Here is a 19,548-nt window from a genome sequence, read left to right on the forward strand (position 1 = left end):
TCCCTCCACAATCTGAGGACAGAAATGAAGGATGTTCTCGAAAAACATCTGGTGTCAAGGCAGCCACTCTGATCTGTGCCTCTTCCATGCCCTGGTGGTGGGGACGGCCCCCCACCCCCAGTCAGTCAGGGATTAACATTTCTAGATGCTTCTCCGGGAACAGCCTTGGACCTATTCCACCAGCGGCTAATTGTGGCAAAATGGACATCTGTCCTGAGAGAAGGGTACACTTAGACCCAAGAAGCTCAGCCATCCAGGCAGAAACCAGCAGTGAGCAGGACGGGGCGAGGACTGGGAGCTCCCACCGCTGCTTCACGCCGTTCATCCCCTGCGGTAATGAGGTTCTTCACCTGCGATAATGAGCTTCGGGTGGAAGAGGCGGGCGTTTTCCTCCAGCTGGTCGTAGTTGATGTAGCCAGTGTCGGGGTTCACCTGTGGGAAGCCATGGACACGCAGGCTCAGGCGCCTGCACCCCTCCCCACAGCCCTCCCCCGGGACTGGCACTGGCCGTCAAGGATCAGGCGACTCCTTCCACCTGCCCAAAGCTGCCTGCTCCTCTCCGCCATGAAGACAGGAAGGTGCCCAGGCCAGGCTTGAGGGTGAGGTGGGGTACCCTCATGTGTCATGCCCCTGTGGTGCCGACAACCAAGTCTCACTCACAGACCCACCAAGCCCTGAGGGATTCCGGGAAAAGTGAGCCCCGCCCCCAGGGGTCTCCTGGGATGAGAAGGAACTAGGAAGCCACTGCGGAGCAACAGGAGCGAGGCGAGCGAGCACCCCGCATGCAGGTGCCGAGGCAGCGCTTTCAGGAAGGAGCCAGAGGGCCCACCAACGGCTCCTCAGTCGCAGCCCAGGGAGGCCCCAGAGAGAAAGTCGTGGGATTAGAAAGCCCCAGAGCTGACCTCACTCACTGCTTGTAAACCTAGGACATCCAAGACTCTAGACACAGCTACCAGAGCTAGGAACTGCATTTAGTGAGGCACTGGATGTAGGATCAAAAGCCAATTAAAAAGTCAATTATATTCGTATCTATGAGCAGCGAAAAACAGAAAATGAAATAAATTAATTATATCATTCATTAGTTTCAAAAGCCATAAAATATCTAACAAAAGATGTGCAAGACCGCTACCTGGAGCATTATTGAGAGAAATGTGAAAGCACTCAAAGTGACAGAATGAAGGCTGTGCGTGGGGAGGGCAGTGTGGCAGCAGAGCGGGCGGGGAGAGCCGGCTGGACAGGCGCCGCCCAGGCGGTGCGGGGCTGCAGGGCAGCGAGGCCTGCCAACGCATGGCGCGAGGTCAGCTGGATGCCTACCGCAGCCACCGCTGGCCTCCAGAAACCAATTCAATTCCAGATGGAGTGCAGATGGTAAGACAACTTTTCTCTTTTTTGGCAGCACATTTCTTAGTAAGTTCAACTTATTAAAGTTATGTTAAAGCATTTATGCTAACGGGAAGTAAAAATAGTCACAGGGGGCCGGTGTGGCTCAGTGGTTGAACATCATCCCAGGCACCAGTAGGTCAGGGTTTGATTCCCAGTCAGGGCACATGCCCAGGTTGCGGGCTCCATCCCCAGTGTGGGGCGTGCAGGAAGCAGCCGATCCATGTTTCTTTCTCTTGGATGTTTCTATCTCTCTCTCTCCCTTTCTCTCTCTGAAATCAATAAAAACATATTTGAAAAAAAAATCTCAGGGGGTTACTGTAGGAAAGACTTAGGGGTGTGGGGGGCATGGGAGCCCTCGGGGAGGAGGTGGTGAGAAACTTCTCCTGTGGAAGCCCCACCCCATGGAGGGAAGGATTTGGGGTTAGGTGGTCACCCTTTCCAAATAAAAAAAATGCTTTCAGTTCAACACAATCACAGATGTGTGTGTGCAAGGTTCTGGGAACCAAGGAGTCATCTGGAAAGCAGGCTGAAAGACGATTTGTGGTTTTGTCGTATGTTTTATTTTAAGGATGCAGCTGATTCTTTCTTAGTCACCTAAACTCAGCAAAGACACTGTTAACTGAAAAATCAATGGCTGATCCACATTAAAAAAATGGACATTCTATAAAATTTTAGAGGACATAATTACCCAAAAGAATCAGTTGCTACTCTCTCCCTGCACATTTTGCTTTTGAAACTTGTGGGATATTTTTTAAGTGTTTTTTGTTTGTTTTAAATTTCAAAAATTCGGCAATAAAACAGCTCCTGGAAGAATTCACAGGCATGTAACCAACTGCCCTGTGGCCAGAGCAGAGTGGAGGCCTCGGATGGAGGGAAGGAGCCCCTCCAGGCACAGGCCCAGCGGGAGGAGGTTCTAGTCGGGGGAGAGCAGCAGCAGGTGCACGAGCCAGCTGTTTCTCCATAGAGATGGACGGCCTGGCCCAGGGGTGGGCGGAGCCTGGTGTGAAAGTCCCAGGGGGCAGGGCTGAAGGGCTGGGCGGGAAAGCAGCCTGATGGGTAACAGTTGCTGCTGAAGGCCCATCAGGTTTGTGTCCTCCTGCCTGACCACCAAGGCCGGTGCCCACAGCCGCCCTCCAGCAGGTGAGCCGGCCAACCTGGCCAGGGTCCAGGTCCCAGCCACTCCACATCCCACAGGCCCACCACTGGGCTGGCCGCCCGTGTGTCCATGGGACTGCAGCCTGCACAGTGCTTATCAAAGAAGAGAGTGGCTGTGGGGGTAACTGGGGTGCAGCCCCAGGCTTGCTAATGCCAGGAAGACTTCAATAACAGCAGACATTGGGCTAAAGAGCTGGAGGCTCCCCAAAGGCCTCCCTGAAGGTTGAAGAACAAGCCTGTGGCTCCTCTGCCACCATGCTTTCCCTGGTGAAAGAAACCAGGAACCGGCTTTTGTGCTCAGTGCAAAGACAGAGCATTGTATTACTACTGTCCTGTTTCCACGTTCAAGGTCAGCACTGCCAGTGCAGACACCGTCACTGGAAACACCAAGGCTTTCCATGGAAAGCAAAGAGCCAGCACGTGCACTCAAAGAGCATATGCCCTGGCCGGGAGCTCAGTAGGTCAGAGCATAGTCCTGATATGCCCAGGCTGCGGGTCTGATCTCTGGTCAGGGCACAAACAAGAAGCAACCAGTGAGTCACACATAAGTGAAACAACAAATCGATGCCCCCTCCTCCTCCTCTCTCCCCTCAAAATCAATGGGAAAAAAAGCTTATGTGCAATTGCTAGAACTGAGACAAAGGCTAATAAAACAGCAAACAGCCCTAGCCAGTTTGGCTCTGTGGATAGAGCGTTGGCCTGCAGACCAAAGGTTCCCAGCTTCAATTCTGGTCAAGGGCATGTACCTTGGTTGCAGGCTCTTCCCTGACCCGGGCCCTGGTCAGGGCATGTACAGCAGGCAACCAATCGATATGTCTCTCTTACATTGATATTTCTCTCTGTCTTTTTCTCTCTCTTTCACTCTCTCTAAAAATCAATGGAAAAATATCCTTAGATAAAACACACAACAACAAAAAAACAAAACATCAAACATTCAAGGATATGCAACAACGCTGAAAACGCCGAGAGAGTTCAATGGTTTGTTTTTGCCTCTGGAACCGCCGACTGGGGATCCAGCCCCAACCGGGCATGTGCCCTGACCAGTTCATAGGTCAACGCTCAACTGAGCCACACCAGCCATGGCTCTTTCTCTCTCTCTTAAATATGTTTTTGTTGTTGTTTAGTCCTCACCAGAGGATATTTTTTCCATTATTTTTCAGAGAGAGTGGAAGGGAGGGAGGAAGGGAGGGAGAAACATTACAGCGATGTGAGAGAGACACATCGACTGGTTGCCTCCTGCACGCGCCCCAACGGGGTGGGGACTGAACCCAAAACCCAGGTACATGCCCTTGACCAGGAATCAAACTGTGAGCACAGGCCAACACTCTAACCACTTAGCTCCAGCCAGGGCTAAATATGTTTTTATTGTCTTTTGTGTTTTTTGTTTGTTTTTAGAAAGAGAGGGGGAGGGAGAGGGGGAGAGAGAAACATCAACTGGTTTCCTCCTCATACTGCCACCAGGGATTGAACCCAAAACCTGCGTATGTGCCCTGACCGGGATCACCTCTCAGTGTACAGAGGACACTGCACTGAACCACACGGTCCGGGCAGCTTGATTTTCTTAAAAGGATAACATTATGGCTGCCTTTGCTCTGATGGGACGTATGAAAGGAACCAGGGACGGCCCCCTGAATACGCGCCGCGAGGAGAGAGCCCCGGGCACGAGGAGAATCAGGTGCACAGGGTGTTCCATGAGCACATGGGCAAGTCACCTCTTTGTACCATCTCTCTACTCATCTCCACGGCGAACTCGCTGCGCCCCTCAGGAGCCCACGGATCTCACATGCAGCTACACTTTTCTTTATTTAATCTAGAGAGGGAGGGGGAGAGACACTGATTGTTGTCCACCCATTCACGCACTATTGGTTGCTCCTGTATGTGCCCTGATTGGGGATGGGACCCTCACCCTTGGTATATCCGGATGATGCTCTAACCAACTGAACTACCCGGCCAGGGCCTGCCATGTGTTTTTTTTTTTTTTTTTTACACGAAACTGTTTGTAATGAGAAGGGCCCCACATAAACATGTGCTGGTCCCGCGATGGGCATCGGGCCTGGCTCAGGAGGCTGACGAGGTGCTGGTGGGGGCTGCTGGCGGCGGCGGGAGCTCCGCTGCACCTGCTGTCACTAGGGGTCCAGCTGGGGCACCTGGTTGTTGGGAGCTGTCACTGCCCCTTGTTCTGGAGCAGCTGGCAGCCCTGCTGTGGCTGGAACCCCCTACGCAGTTGCCTCCCCAACCGCCCCCAGCCTGCCCTGTATGCCTGAGGAGTCCCCAGCGCAGGGAAATGACAGATGGTGAGAGTGGGGACTTCCCCTGGTGCCAGGTGAACAACTCACTCCTACTGGTGCAGCCACACACTGGCGGCTTCCTGAGGAGACAGACGGTGGGGCTGTGGAGAGAGGGGCACTCTTACCTTATAGGGCATAGATTCAAAAAAGATGGATGTAGCAGAGATTTTCTTCTTGTCCGTCATGAACCCGTGGGTCAGGTGGCCTCCGTCGGGCAGGTCCAGGCCCATGATGCGCCCGTGGGGTTCCACCAGGGCGGTGTACACTGCGAAGTTGGCAGGGGAGCCTGGACCGGGCAGACCAGAGGGCGTACAATTGCTTCTGCCCGTGCGGCACCTGGCAGGACCCCAAGCTCGGCCACTAGGCCATCCACCAGAAGTGGCCACCGTATGGAACAGAGTGAGATGCTCCGTCTCCGACTCCATCAGGTTCAAATCTGTGTGGCTCCCGTGGCCTTCAGGCTACCAGCCTGCTCCGGACATGCCGGTCACTAGAGGACGTCTGCGGGGCCTCAACTCTGCTTTCTTAACACGGGTTTGAGGGTTAGGGCCCCATCTTCTCGATCGACAAATCTCTCCTTACTCCAAACTCCGAGTTTTGGCCTTTCAAAGTGTGGGGCATGCGGACTTTGGACTGGAAACAATGCTGCATTCCTCGAGCCCCCAGAGGTCCCCCCACACCAACCCCTTTGAGAGTGAGGGAGGGGGCGGGTCAGACAGGGCACTATCCTTGAGGGGCGAGAAGAGCGGGAGCCAAGGACATGGAGAAAGACAACTGCACCAGGAGGGGCTTTTCCTAGCTTTTGTGTACGGGCAGCCCTTCGTAGGCTCCGCCCCACGAACACTGGCCAGGCCTCCCTGGCCCTGGTAGTTAGTTACCCGAGTAGGGCTGGACGTTGACCCCCCAGCACTGGGGGTCCAGACCGTAGACCTGCAGCGCTCGCTTCTGACAGAGGATCTCCAGCTCATCAACAAACTCAGTCCCGCCGTAATACCTGCGTGAGAAGAGCAGGAGACTTAGGCCGGCTCTGGCAGAGGCCAAAGAACCTCGCGCAGGACGGAACAGGAGTGCAGCCCTGGTGTGAAGCCACAGGACTCGCCTTCTCAGTGCCCGGCTCCGACACTGAGTTAGTGCCTCCTCATCGATGAGGAAACTGACGTCAGCTGCAGGGCCAACCTCGCATGAGCATTGTGCTAAGTGAAACGAGCCGTTTCAGCACTGACTGCCCCCCTTACATAAGGTGCCAAGAGCAGTCACATTCACAGAGACAGAATGTGCAGTGGTGGTTGGCCAGGGGCTGGGTGGAGGGAGAGGTAGAGGGTTTTTGCATTTCTAATAAAATTTTACTTCTCACTGAATAACAACATATCAAAATTTCTCATATATTTGTTTTTAATTGGTATACATACTAATAATCATAACTCAATCCAGAAGAAATTTTTAACACTTAGGCCTTGTGGTCACAAAAAGCTTTGAAATTTTTTAAATTAAATTTTTTTAATTAAATGTGTTTACATTTTTAAATTATAATAAAAGTCACATAACATAAAATTTACCATCTTAATCATTTTTTAAAAAATGTTTTTACTGATTTTTAGAGGAAGAAGAAGGGAGAGGGAGTGAGAGAGAAACATCGATGCTCCTGCATGCTCCCCCACGGGGACTGAGCCAGCAACGTGGGCATGTGCCTCCACCGGGAATCAAACCAGTGACCCTTTGGTGCATGGGACGATGCTCAACCAACTGGGCCACACCACCGTGACCATTTTTAAGCACACGGTTCAGTAGTGTTAAGTGCCTCATGTTGATAAGTACTCACATTGTCACACAGCAGATCTCTAGAACTTATTTTTTTTTATGTTCTAGAACTTTTTCATCTTGCAAAACTGAAACTCTACACCCGCTGAACAACTCCCCATTTCTCCCTCCCCCAGCCCCTAGGAACCACCATCTAGTTCCATTTCTATGGTTTGACTACTCTAGGGACCTCACAGAGATGGAATCATATAGTATCTGACTTCTTGTGACCAGTTTATTTCACTTAGCATAATGTCCTCAAGGCTCATCCTTGCAGCATGTGGTAGGATTTCCTTCTTTTTTTATTGTATGTACTAGAGGCCAGGTGCACGAAATTCGTGTGTGTGTGTGGGGGGACCCCTCAGCCCAGCTGCACCCTCTCTCAATCCGGGACCCCTTGGGGGATGTCCAACTGCCGGTTTAGGCCTGTGGGATTGGGCCTAAACTGGCAGTTGGACATCCCTCTCGCAATCCGGGTCTGCTGGCTCCTAACTGCTTGCCTGCCTGCCTGCCTGATCACCCCTAACCCCTTTGCCTGCCTGATTGCCCCTAACCACTCTGCCTGCCTGCCTTATGCCCCTAACTGCTCACCTGCCTGCCTGATTGCCCCTAATTGCCTCTGCCTTGGCCCCTGCCGCCGAGGCTTAGTCCAGAAGGACGTCCGGAAGATCGTTCGGCTGTCCGGTCTAACTAGCATATTACGCTTTTATTATTATAGATAGACCACCTTTGCTTATCCACCTGTCCATCAATGGACACTTGGGTTGCTCCCATATGTTGATTACTGTGACTAATGCTGTTATGAACATGGTGTACAAATATGTTTGATTCCCTGATTTCAATTCTATTGGAATATATACCCAGAAGTGGAATTGCTGGATCATATATTTTTCATTTTTTGAGGAACCTGCATACTGTTTTCCACAGTGACTGCACATTTTACATCCCTACCAACAGTGCACAAGGACTACTCCTCTATATTCTCACCAACACTTGTGTGTGTGTGTGTGTGTTTCTATAGTAGCCGTTCTAATGGGTGTGAGGGAATAGCTCACTGGGGTTTTGATCCGCACGTCCCTGATGTTCAGTGATGTTGAGCACCTGGTTCATGTGCTTGCTGGCAGGAGTTACAGTTTAATGGGTACAGAGTTTTGTTTATGCAAAATGAAAAAGTTCTGGAGATGATGGTGGTGATGGTTGCACCATATTGTAAATGTGCTTAATGCCACTGAACTGCACACTTAAAAAGGAAAATTTTCTATTATGTATATTTTACCGCAATAAGGAAAAAGATGTATGAGGGGCTTTACTCACAATAAGGCAGATTAGTAGGAAACTAGGAAAGTTCCTTGGCAAGTGGGCTGGGGAAACTGAGGCAGAGAGCTGAACAAACTGGCCAGCAATTCCCAGCAGATACAGACGGTCGGCAGGGCACAGAGCCCTGGGTGACTAGCAATGTGCAAAACTGGTGCGGACCTTGCCCCAGGGTGGCCTTTCCTCCCCTGGCATATTGCTGGTCATGCAGTTTAAACCCCTTGCCCTGGGGCTGACCAATTAGTGGAGCCACGACCCTGAAAGGGTTTAATTCCTCCCCTAAAAGCCCAGCCTTTAAAACCCTCCAGGAGGGACCCAGCCTGCACTCTCCTCCCAGGAGCGCACCCATGCCTTTCCCTTCCCCTCCACCCCCCGCAGGCGGGCACCTCCTACACTCCATGGGGTGCCCACCAGGGGAGCAATGGGCAGCGGCAGCTCACCCTCCGATCTGATCCTGTCTCCAAGGCCCCTTTCCTCTGACTTCTTAGTGAACCAGAGCACCCCACCCAGGCTCTCCTGCTGCTTCTACCCCAGCCCCTTCCTTGTTGCACTGCCCCAGCTTTAATAAACATCCTCTCAAAGTCACCTGGACTGGTGGTGTGACGTCTTTCCTGCACCAGGTCAAGAACCACACACTCTGGCCGGCCCTAGGCTCAGCCCCCCTTTCTGGTAACAACACTTCTGATGTCAAATGTGAGGGGGTTTTTCCTCACACCATCCAGTTCTGACACCAACCAACCATCCTACAATTCAATTCAGCTCTGACCGACTAGCTGGGGCAGCCCAGCCCCTGAGGCTAAGGGCTCAGCCCCCAGGCCGTCCCACCTCAGAGGCTGTCACAGTGGCTTGTCCCCAGGTTGCTCACTTCTGTCTGACAAACCCTGGGATTCCTACAACCCTCTCACGTTCAATAACTCACCAAAGGGACCCATGGAACTCAGGACAGCACTTCACTTACTATCACCGGCCAGATGCATGGGGCACGGTGCGGGGAAAGGGCTGGAGCTCCCGGGCCTCTCCAGTGCACCTCAACCGTGCACCGCCTGGGAAGCTCTGCAAACCTCACCGCGCTGGGTTCCACAGGCTTCCTTATGAGGTGACTGATCAAACCGCTGGCCAGTGGTGTGACTCGGCTTCAGCCCTCTCAGCATGCCTTGGTCTTTCTGGCCACCAGCCCCACCCTGAAGCCGTCTAGAGGCCCACCAAGGGTCACCTCTTAGCATAAACTCAGGTGTGTTCATTATGAATAAGACATCCTATCACCAGATTCCAAGAGTTTTAGGAGCTCAAGCGCCAGAAACCAGGGACACAGAGCAGATGTTTCTTATCAAACCACAACTGGAAAGCATCTGGATCCAGGCCCTGCCCCACCACCTGTGTGCAAACTTGAAAAGTCACCGAATCTTAGCGAGTCTTCGCTCTCCCATCCTTACAGCATGGAGCACAGCCCCCCTTTCCCTACAGGGCGGCCATGAGGATCGAATGAGATATTAGTTGTGAAAACAGCCAGTGACCTCTGACCTCCTCAAGGTACAATGCAAAAGCTAGTCATTCACAGCAGAAGAAACACAAGCCCTTACTGTAGAGTGCGGCTATAGGGTTAAGCCTCAGACTGACCTGTGGGCAAAGCCACAAACAAGTCCCAGCTTAGAGGGCACAGTTCTCTTAGCATAATTAGGCTTGACCTTATGACGCTCCCTAGATCTTATCTGGGAAGCTAATGGGCTGAGGGAGATGTGGCAAGTGCTGCCAAAACAAGTGAAACTCACAAGAACCGTTGTAACTATGGTGACCACTACCTTGTTTACCTCTGGCTATAAAATAAAGGCTCAGCTTGCTGTCGGGATCTCTCTCTATGGCCTCAGCCAGGCACAGGAAGATCTACCGAGACCCAGTTTATTCTCTCTGTCTCTTCTTCATCCTTCGCCGCCGCCCCTCAGGCTGTGAACCCTTGGCTGAGGTGTCTCGGCACACCTACTCCGGTGTCTGGCCATTCTACAGAGAGCTGCAGAGTAAGTACCTCAGGGTAGAATGCGTTCAACTCCCAGGACGACCCTTCTTTTTCTGTGTCCTTTGGGACACAAAAATACAAATTTGCAAAACCACATGTCAGATGCTGTAACCATCACTTTGTCTGGTGATGACTGTAAGAGAGGTAACTTCTCCGGGTTCTCCGGGTGAAGGAGTTGACCCGAATGACTGCCCGTGTCAATCCAACGTTTATACGCAGAAACGCTTCCGGCGGCAGGTTCAGTGTCCACCTCTGAGTCCCTCCTGAAGCCGCGTTGATTACTCACACGCAACAGCCCCCACCCCTAGCATCACTCAGAGTACTTGCTGACCTTGTACTAGGGGCTCACCCACAGTTCAGCAGCTCCGCACTCCTCTATAGGGACCGGCCTGCTCATCAGGAAAGCCGCGCAGGGGCTGTTAGTGACCCTGAGCGTCGCTGCTCTGGAACACGGCGCTGTCACAGGGCCCGCATACAAGGCGTGTCGGACGCAGGCGTGGACAGGAGCCTGCGGTGCCTGCACGCTGCAGACTCCGTGCCTCGCCCACCCTGCCGGAAGCAGCGCTCAGAGAGCATTCACATACCTCTGGCCAGGGTACCCCTCGGAGTACTTGTTATTTAAGCAAGAGCCCAGGGCCTCCAAAACTGCTCGGCTGGCGAAATTCTCTGAGGCGATCAGCTCTAGTCCAACCCTCTGCCGGTTACTCTCCTTCTTAATGATGTTGTAAACCTGGAGAGAAGAAAACAGACGTAAACATTTGGACCTCTAAGCTCAACGTTCTACTCTGATCACAGCAATGACTGAGGAAAGAGAAGAGCCACTGTTAAAGCACCATACTTTGCCCTCAGAGGTTGACCATAACCCAAAAAACCAAACTCGGAATATACTTAAAATAAGTATCTCACCTAATTTTCAATTCTATACCATCTTATCTTTAGTTTTACATTTCACCAAGTTTTCCCTTCCCTGATTCCTTGCTTCTCTTCTTTAAAATAAGCTTCCTTGCCGAAACCGGTTTGGCTCAGTGGATAGAGCGTCGGCCTGTGGACTGAAAGGTCCCAGGTTCGATTCCGGACAAGGGCATGTACCTTGGTTGCGGGCATATCCCCAGTAGGGGGCGTGCAGGAGGCAGCCGATCGATGTTTCTAACTATCTCTCTCCTTTCCTCTCTGTAAAAAAATCAATAAAATATATTTTAAAAATAAAATAAAATAAGCTTCCTTAAAAGATGGTTAGGCCAGGCTGGTGTGGCTCAGTGGTTGAGCACTGACCTATGAACCAGGAGGTCACAGTTTAATTCCTGGTCAGGACACCTGCCTGGGTTGTGGGCTCCATCCCCAGTAGGGAGTGTGCAGGAGGCAGCCAATCAATGATTCTCTCTCATCATTGATGTTTCTATCTCCCTCTTCCTTCCTCCCTGAAATCAATAAAAATATATTCTTAAAAGTACATTAATAAAAGATGCTTCTTGGTGTCTAAATGTACTCCTCTGAACTGTAAGAAAGGGTCAAATCTCAGTGACCTTCCCCGTCCCTCCAGAGCATCCAGCACAGAGCTCTGCACTTTGCAGAAACACAGACATCCTTATCCTTATCCCGGAAGGGCTCTTAGCACTTGCCAACCGCTGCCTCTAAGTCTGGCACTCTTCTACTAACTGCAAGGCTGTTCTGAATGAAGGGCACTTGGGATTAGAACGAGAACGTACACAAGACACTGGGATCTAAGGACACCCACGAAGACCCACAGCCTCACCTCGATGTCGCTGTCTTTCAGGGGCTGCGCCAGCATTTTGTCATGCGAGGCCCACAGGTCAGCATTCTTGGGAGCCCTGCTCACCGCAGTCGCCATTGCACTGGTTCAAAGTTGCCTCAAAATGGAAGAACTTCCAACATTAATTTTAGTCAAAGCTCAATGCAACCTGTTAGTTCTCTGAGTTGCTAAAGTATCGACACTATTAGCCCGTCCCTCGACTGCTTGGTAAACATGAAAATAGTCTATTACAAAACCACCACGTGGGACTTCTGGTTCTGCTCGGAACTGTGGGTGTCAGCTTGTTATCCAGTTAGCGACGAGAGCCACCCCCACTCCCTAGGAGACCTGACCCTGCGGACAGAGCCCTGCTGCCTTATCTCAACTAACCTTTCCTGCTATGGCTTCTCTCTCCAACTAAACTAACGTCCTGGAAGGCAAGGGCTGTGTGCTACTTTCATTTTTTAAAATCTCCCACAGAATTTGGTGCGGACACACATGAAGTAATATTTGCCTGAACAATGAATTACTTAAGTGTCATTTTTTCCATTTTTCAAGTAATGAAAACGAGGCCCAGAGAAGCAAAGCCTCTTAGCCCGTGGCCGCACAGCAAATAGGCCATGAAGGTCAGACTCGGAACCCCAAGTCAGGTGCTCTTTTTACCCACAGGGTTCCTGGGGAGACTGCATGTTAAAGCACGCACTGGCTTAAATACAGACTGCCCTGCAAGAATTATAGATAGAAAAAAAAAAAAGAATTATAGATCAATATTTTTCAACAGAAAACTGCATCCCATCAAAACGCTGGAAAATGTATGTTTCTACAAAGAACAAGAATTTGTGATCTGTGGCATCTCCCCTGGTGTGAAAGTTTAAATATTTACAGGAACCAACCTCCCCTAATCAACAAACAGTCGGCAGCTTTTCAGCAGCGTTCCAGTAATTTGGTAAGCTTTCATCTAAAAGGATCCATGGAGCCTGGCTGGTGTGGCTCAGTGGTAGCGCATCAGCCCATGCACTGAAGTCTCGAGTACGATTCCCCATCAAGGGCACATACCTGGATTGCAGGCCGACCCCACGCCCAGTCGGGTGCTTTTGGGAGGCAACCAATCGATGTGTCTTTCTCACATCTGACGTTTCTCTCTCTCTCTCCCTCCCTCCCTCCCACCCTCTTTAAAAATCAATGAAAAAAATATCCTCGGGCAAGGATTAACAACAACAACAACAACAACAACAACAACAATAATAATAAAATAAAAATAAAATAAAATGATTCACCGACAACTATTCAGGCCTCTCTGTGCGGCCATGGCATTGCTATTGGGAACACAGTTGTGAACACAGCAGACTGGGTCCTGCCGTCAGGGCCTTCCCTGGTGCGGAAGGTGAGTAGCAAACTGAACAAGTGTACTAAACGCAGACGGATAAAATGAGGAGAGCCAGGAAGGACGGGAGCTGGGTGCTGGGGTGAGCAGGGCTCACGCTGGAGCTGAGGCAGGGGCCAACCCTAGGAGAGGGCGTCTAGATTAAGAAAGATCCAATCATGAGGAGAGAGCCCGTCCCCAAAGAGTAGAGATAATGCGTATATATTGGTCTCGGCTCCTAACCCCTTGTGAGTTGCTGAGTGAAAAGAGGACTAGGAGCCTCTGCTGTTCTGAGGTGACCCTGGGTGGGCCCCTGGGTGGCTCCTGGCTGGGGCGCTGGTCACCAGAAAGACCAGCCATGATTAGAAGCCTGGGCTTTTCAGACCCGCCCCCACCTCTCCAGAGAGGAGTTAACACTTGATCATGCCTACATGAGGAGGCCTGTATATATTCAGCTTCCAGGTGGGTGGACATATCCACACGGGGAAGTGGCGCACCCTAACTCCACGGGGGACAGAAGCTCCTGTGCTCTGGACCCTGCCAGACCCTACCCTCTGAGTGTCATCTTGCTGTTCGCCTGTATCCTTTATCATCTCTGAAAAAACTGGTAGCCTGGCTGGCGTGGCTCAGTGGTTGAGTGTCAACCTATGAACCAGGAGGTCACGGTTCGCTTCCCGGTCAGGACATATGCCCAGGTTGCAGGCTTCATTCCCAGTGTGGGGCGTGCAGGAGGCAGCCAATCAATGATTCTCTCCATCACTGATGTTTCTATCTCCCTCTCCCTTCTCTCTGAAATCAATAAAATTATATTTAAGCCCTAGCCGGTTTGGCTCAGTGGATAGAGCGTCGGCCTGCGGACTCAAGGGTTCGATTCCGGTCAAGGGCATGTACCTCGGTTGCCGGCACGTCCCCAGTGGGGAGTGTGCAGGAGGCAGCTGATCGATGTTTCTCTCTCATCGATGTTTCTAACTCTCTATCCCTCTCCCTTCCTCTCTGTAAAAATCAATAAAATATATTTTTTAAAAAATCATATTTAAAAAACTGATAAACGTTAAGTGTTTCTCTGAGTTCTGTGAGCTGCTCTAACAAATGATGGAATGCCAGGAGCAGGTCATGGGAACCTCTGATTTGTAGCCGATAGGACAGAAGTCGTGGATAACCTGGGGACATAATATTTGTGATTGACATCTGAAGGGGGTGGTCTCATGGGCTGAATTAACTCCGGGTAGAATTGGATTGAATTGTAAGACACCCAGTGGTGTCTCAGACCTGCTGATGCGTGGAAACCCCCACACATCTGGTGTGAGAAGGGTTGCTTGGTGGTGGTGTGAGAGTAAAAGGGAAACACAGCGGAAAGGTTGTAGCTTTTCCCATACAAGTACACACACAGTAAATTTGCTCAACAAATATACCCATTAGCTAAAACAGTCTAATAGTCCCAAATCACAGGGATCCTCCTTAATCTCTGGTACTATAACCTTGAACCAGGAAATTCCTCTCAGGGCTTTCAAAGCAGCCATTATTTTTTTAAAATATATTTTATTAATTTTTTACAGAGAGGAAGGGAGAGACATAGAGAGTTAGAAACATCGATGAGAGAGAAACATTGATCAGCTGCCTCCTGCACATCTCCTACTGGGGATGTGCCCACAACCCAGGCACATGCCCTTGACCGGAATCGAACCTGGGACCTCTCAGTCCGCAGGCTGATGCTCTATCCACTGAGCCAAACCGGTTTTGGCAAGCAGCCATTATTTTACCGTAAGCACAGCATGTTTAGAAAGGAAGCACTGTGCTGGAACGCAATGGACACTTCTGTGGTCACAGCAGCACCACCTTGCCAAGGACAGGCAGGTGACCTTGAATGTGGCTGGCCACGCCCCACATTTCCGCCAGAGGTGGAGAGACACGTGAATGCCGACCTCTGCACTCAAGAACGGCCAGTTCAACCTGAGGACCTGTGCACGGACCAACACCACCCTGGACAGGTGGTAAGTGCTGGGAGCCGGTCCATCCCTGCTGCTTGACACAGTCGCTGCAGGGAAGAAACATCTGCACAGCATATGTTTCAAGGGACCTGGCGTATATGGCATACTGTTCTTAATATGTTTGCTCCCCTTAGCGCTATGTGTTTTAACCAAGGTCACCTCTCCGAGAAAGGTTGTTTCCCCAGGTAGGGATTTTTCCCTGAAGTTAGGGAGGGAATAAAACCCCTTAACTAAGTGCCAGGCGGGTAGTTAATCACTTTAACTAAGAACAATCACACTTAAGCTACATAATCTTTACTCCCTGGAATGGAGATAAGAAACACCCTAACCTTTGGAATAGAAGTTGATAGGATTAAAACCAACTGGTATAAATACAGATGTAATAAGACAACAAGACAGAGAACCTAGAGAGAGAACCAAGAGACAGGACTTGGCTAGAGATCCTAGACAGAACCTAGAAACAGAACCTAGCGAGAGAACCTGGCTGAAGAACCTAGAGACAAAACCCCGGACAGAACCTAGCAAGAAAACATGGTAAGGGAACCTGACTAGAACCTGGTGACAGAACCTGACTGAAGAACCAAGAGACAGAACCTAGAGACAGGACTTGGCTGGAGATCCTAGACAGAACCTAGAGACAGAACCTAGCGAGAGAACATGGCAAAAGATCCTGGACAGAACCTGGCTACAGATCTTGGCTGGAGAACCTAGACAGAACATGGTGACCGAACCTGGCTAGAACCTGGCTGGAGAAGCTGGATGGAGAACCTAGCAAGAGAACATGGCTACAGAACCTGGCTGGAGATCCTGACCAGAACTTGGCTGGATCCTAGCCAGAACTTCACTGGAGGTCTTGGACAAAACTTGGCTGGAGATCCTGGAGGGAGAACCTCGCTATGCTGATGAAGTGAACCCAGTCTCCATGTCATTCCTTCATCGCCGACTCCGTCCACACCTTTGGGGATCCCTGGACCCGCTGGGGTTGGACCCCAGCAGGTAAGCCCACAACAAAAAGCACCACAGCCAAAAACAGGCTCCAAGAGAAAAGCTGCTTCAAACACTGACTAGTCAAAGTCAAAAAGGATTGAAGGTGGCAAGCAGAGAAGACCTTCTCAACCAGCCAATGGCTAAAGCCCATTGGGAACCCTCCCCCGCGAGGACAGACAGATCCTCAGTCACTGTGAAAGGCACTCAGCTCCCCTCTGCTCAGGAAAAAGAGCTAAGTCTCTGCCTCATCTGTGGGCTCACTCATCTCACTGCAGCGTAACAACCTGCCGCCCTGCTGCAAATCTTCTCCTTGCCCAGATGCTAATTCTGACTCACAGTGACCGTGGGCGGGTGTGGCCAGCACCCCACGCTCACTGCCCACCCACTGGGAGTCTCCTCCCCGGGTCCTGTTACCACTCAGGATCAAGTCACCCCCCCCAGACAGAATAATTAATTCATACACTCAATAAATCCATATCGAGTCTAACTTAAGCTTTTTTTTTTAACCAGGAAGAAGTTTGAGTTCTTCATTCAGAGTTCAAGATTCTGTGTCTTGTTTCAATTAAATCAGTTATAATCTATTATATCTATTAGGTCAATTAAATCGATTCTATCCTGAGGGGTGCTGTATGGCCTTGCCTGGGTTAGGGATGCAGTTCTGCAGCCTCAGCTGTCATGACATGGTGGCATGAGCCTCACTCACCCCCAGCGAGACAGGCCAGGAAGTGAATGCATTCTCCAAAGTCACCAGCCTCCCCATTCCCTATGCCTCCAACCTTCCCTGGGCCTCCGTCACTAGTGGAACCACCCAGGGGCCTGCGGAGGGAACCCCTGCTGAATGTCACCTGTCTCAGACTCTGTGACCTCCACTTTTCAGAAAGCTGAGGCTCAGAGAGCGCAGGGCCGAAGGCCGTGTCATTTGAACTGTTTTCCCTGTAGTTGGTTCCAAAGCCCGCCTGCGCCACCCGCACTAAATAAAAGCACAATTGCCCAACTCCGCGCATGTTCCCTCGAGTAGGAAGTTACAAATGTGATCCCGTAAGAGTCTAAACTGGTGTTTCCAGTGCAGCAACTGCCTGACGGAAGGCACCTGCGGGTGCGGGGCTCCGCTGGCCAAGGTCCACCTAACTTCCAGGGCCTGGACGCACAGGGCACCGGGCCAAGAGCCCTACGGTGCAACGTCCGTCTCCCAGAACGGCTGCAGCCAGTCCCTCCCCTCGGGGACCCAAGCCGAGCGGCCACAAACGCCGCGGTGAGCGCGCCGGCTGCGGGGAGCCTGGGTTCCATTCCGTGTGCCATGTGGCAGGGTCCGCCTACACCGGCTCCTCTCCGCGCCTCCCCGTCCCGTCTGCAGAAGCACTCGATTGGCAGCGTTGCTGGGAGGATGCTGTGGGGAGGTGCAGCTGCACTTGCATTTGGAATGCTCAACCCGAGAGCGCTCAGGGGAGAGCGGCCACTCGGACCTGTGTTCAGCTGGGCCACCCCCTACCGCACCTGGGACCTGAGACCTGAGAACGGGCGCTCGGGACTCGCGCCGACCCCCCGCCCATCATCCCGCGCGCCGCTCACCTGCGCGGCCTGCAGAGCACGTGGGGCTGGGGAGCCAGGAGACGCGCACAGCCGAGCGCGCCGCGAGCGCCGGGTCAGAGGCCCGCCCGAAGCTGCCCACCTGCCGGGACCGACGGCCCACGCTGCCGTCCGCGCGACCGGAGACCGAGACCCGCGGGGCCGCGCACCTGCCACGTGACCCGCCCGCCCGCCTCGAACCGCGCTGACCCCGGGTCCCCGCGCGGCCCGCCTGGCCCCGCCCCGCCTCGCCTCTGGAGGCGCCCAATCAGAGCGCGCTGCGTGTTGGGGGCGGGGCGGGCGCCCCGAGACCCGCGCCGGCTCACCTGGGCCTGCGGGCGGCTGGGCGCTCCTGGCCTGGCTGCGAGCCAGGGAGCTGGGACGCTGGGGAGACGTGCAGGGCCTGTCCCGGGAACTGGGTAGGGCCTGGGGTTGGGGATGAGTTTTGTTGCTTATATTTAACTTACAGTTTAGCCGGTGGTCATTTAAATGGGACAAACGTGGATTTGAACTTCAACACTGTGGCTCGGTACCTGTGGAACCCTAGCACAGGCACTTACATGTCTCATTCTTGAATTGGAGGTAAGTACGTCTACCCGGCATGGCTGTCAGGAGGATTGACAGACAGATCTAAAGCACTAACATTGTGCCTGACACATAACTAGGGCTCAATAAATATTGGAATATAGACAGTAAATGTGACAGAAACCAAGGGGCTGCACAACATAGGGGAAAGAGCTGACAGATTCTCTTGACCAAATTCTACTCGGGCTCCTCTGAAATATTTTTCCATGAAGCCTGACTTCCAGACTTCCCTGTTTGTCTCTGCTGTCAGTGGGACCGGAGTCCCAAACCCACGGGGTCCAGTTTTAGCAAGGATGCTGCTAAGTCCGTTTGACCAGAACCCCCCACCCTCCATTATCTAGGTGATACCTGATCACCCTGGCCTGGTCAGTTTAGCCAGAATCCTCCTCACCTCGGATGTTTCTTCCTCTAATTTTCCATCCACTGCACCCCTCCCCGCTCCTTGGCTATAAGTTCCATTGGCCCATAGTCACACTTGAGCCCACTCTCTATTGCCCACTGAAAGATTCCATTGCGGTGGTCCCTATACCTATAGAAATAGTTTCCCCTTGAATAAAGTTTTCCTTACTGTGTCATCGAATAATTTGTTCTCTAACAGCTCCTGATATTTCAGTCCTCAGTGTATCAACAACTCTTAACCTCTAACAATGTCAAGCAATTTCCAAAATGTAACAAATGTGAGTAATGTGACAGTTAACAGATTCAAAACTGACTCAGAAAATTCCTGGGAAAGACAGTGAGAAAGTGGGGCTCCATAGGAAGTCCTATTGCAGGAGAGTCACACGATACAACACAGACTCAGAATGACTTTGTCAAACAGCTTCTTTGCCTAGTGAGTCCCTTCCTTCTCGACCTCCCCTGTGCCACCCCACCCCTCACTGTGCATCTTTGGGATTTAGAGCACCAAGCAGGAAGCAGATAGTGTGGACACTGATAAGGAAGATACCTACTAAGAAGGGCTCCTGGTGGCTGACTGGGCTCAATGTTGTCTTTTTTAAGAAACAGAGCCTAGCAGCCACTTCTTCACGGGGGCCTCTCATGCAAACTGCACTTCAGGGGGAGGCCTGCTCTGAACTGGCTGCTTCTGCACTGAACTCCCTGCTTCTGCACTGAACTCCCTGCCTGCCTGTGTTCCTGCCGGCTGAGCCAGCCTTATAAAGGAGTTCCTGGACTCCTATTTCAACCAATAGGACTGAGCTTTCCTCTTCCAATCAGAGCTGCACAGCTGTATCAACATCTTTACCCACCAATCACAGCAGCTCCATTGGACCAATCAAATGTCAGGAATCTGGATCCTTATTTTATGAGGACAGACCAGTCAGGGATCAGGGGACTTCTGCTTACGTAAGCTGGCTACCCTC

General features: G+C 51.7%; 1 protein-coding gene across 1 annotated transcript in view; it reads right to left on the reverse strand.

Annotated features, from left to right (window-relative positions):
- Positions 1–17,746, reverse strand: part of SHMT1 (serine hydroxymethyltransferase 1) — a 24,786-nt gene extending 7,040 nt beyond the window's left edge. The window contains exons 1-6 of the mRNA XM_070394974.1: positions 17,606–17,746; positions 11,702–11,816; positions 10,533–10,678; positions 5,705–5,820; positions 4,952–5,112; positions 351–432 (exon numbers count right to left, since the gene is read on the reverse strand). Coding sequence (XP_070251075.1) covers positions 351–432; positions 4,952–5,112; positions 5,705–5,820; positions 10,533–10,678; positions 11,702–11,797 — 601 coding nt within the window. The 5' untranslated portion in view covers positions 11,798–11,816; positions 17,606–17,746. The remainder of the gene's footprint in view (positions 1–350; positions 433–4,951; positions 5,113–5,704; positions 5,821–10,532; positions 10,679–11,701; positions 11,817–17,605) is intronic.
- Positions 17,747–19,548: the final 1,802 nt, after the last annotated feature.

The sequence above is a fragment of the Myotis yumanensis genome, unplaced genomic scaffold (genome assembly GCF_028538775.1).
Source record: "Myotis yumanensis isolate MYYU_CA2020_CCGP unplaced genomic scaffold, mMyoYum1.0.hap1 SCAF_16, whole genome shotgun sequence".
Lineage (NCBI taxonomy): Eukaryota > Metazoa > Chordata > Mammalia > Chiroptera > Vespertilionidae > Myotis > Myotis yumanensis.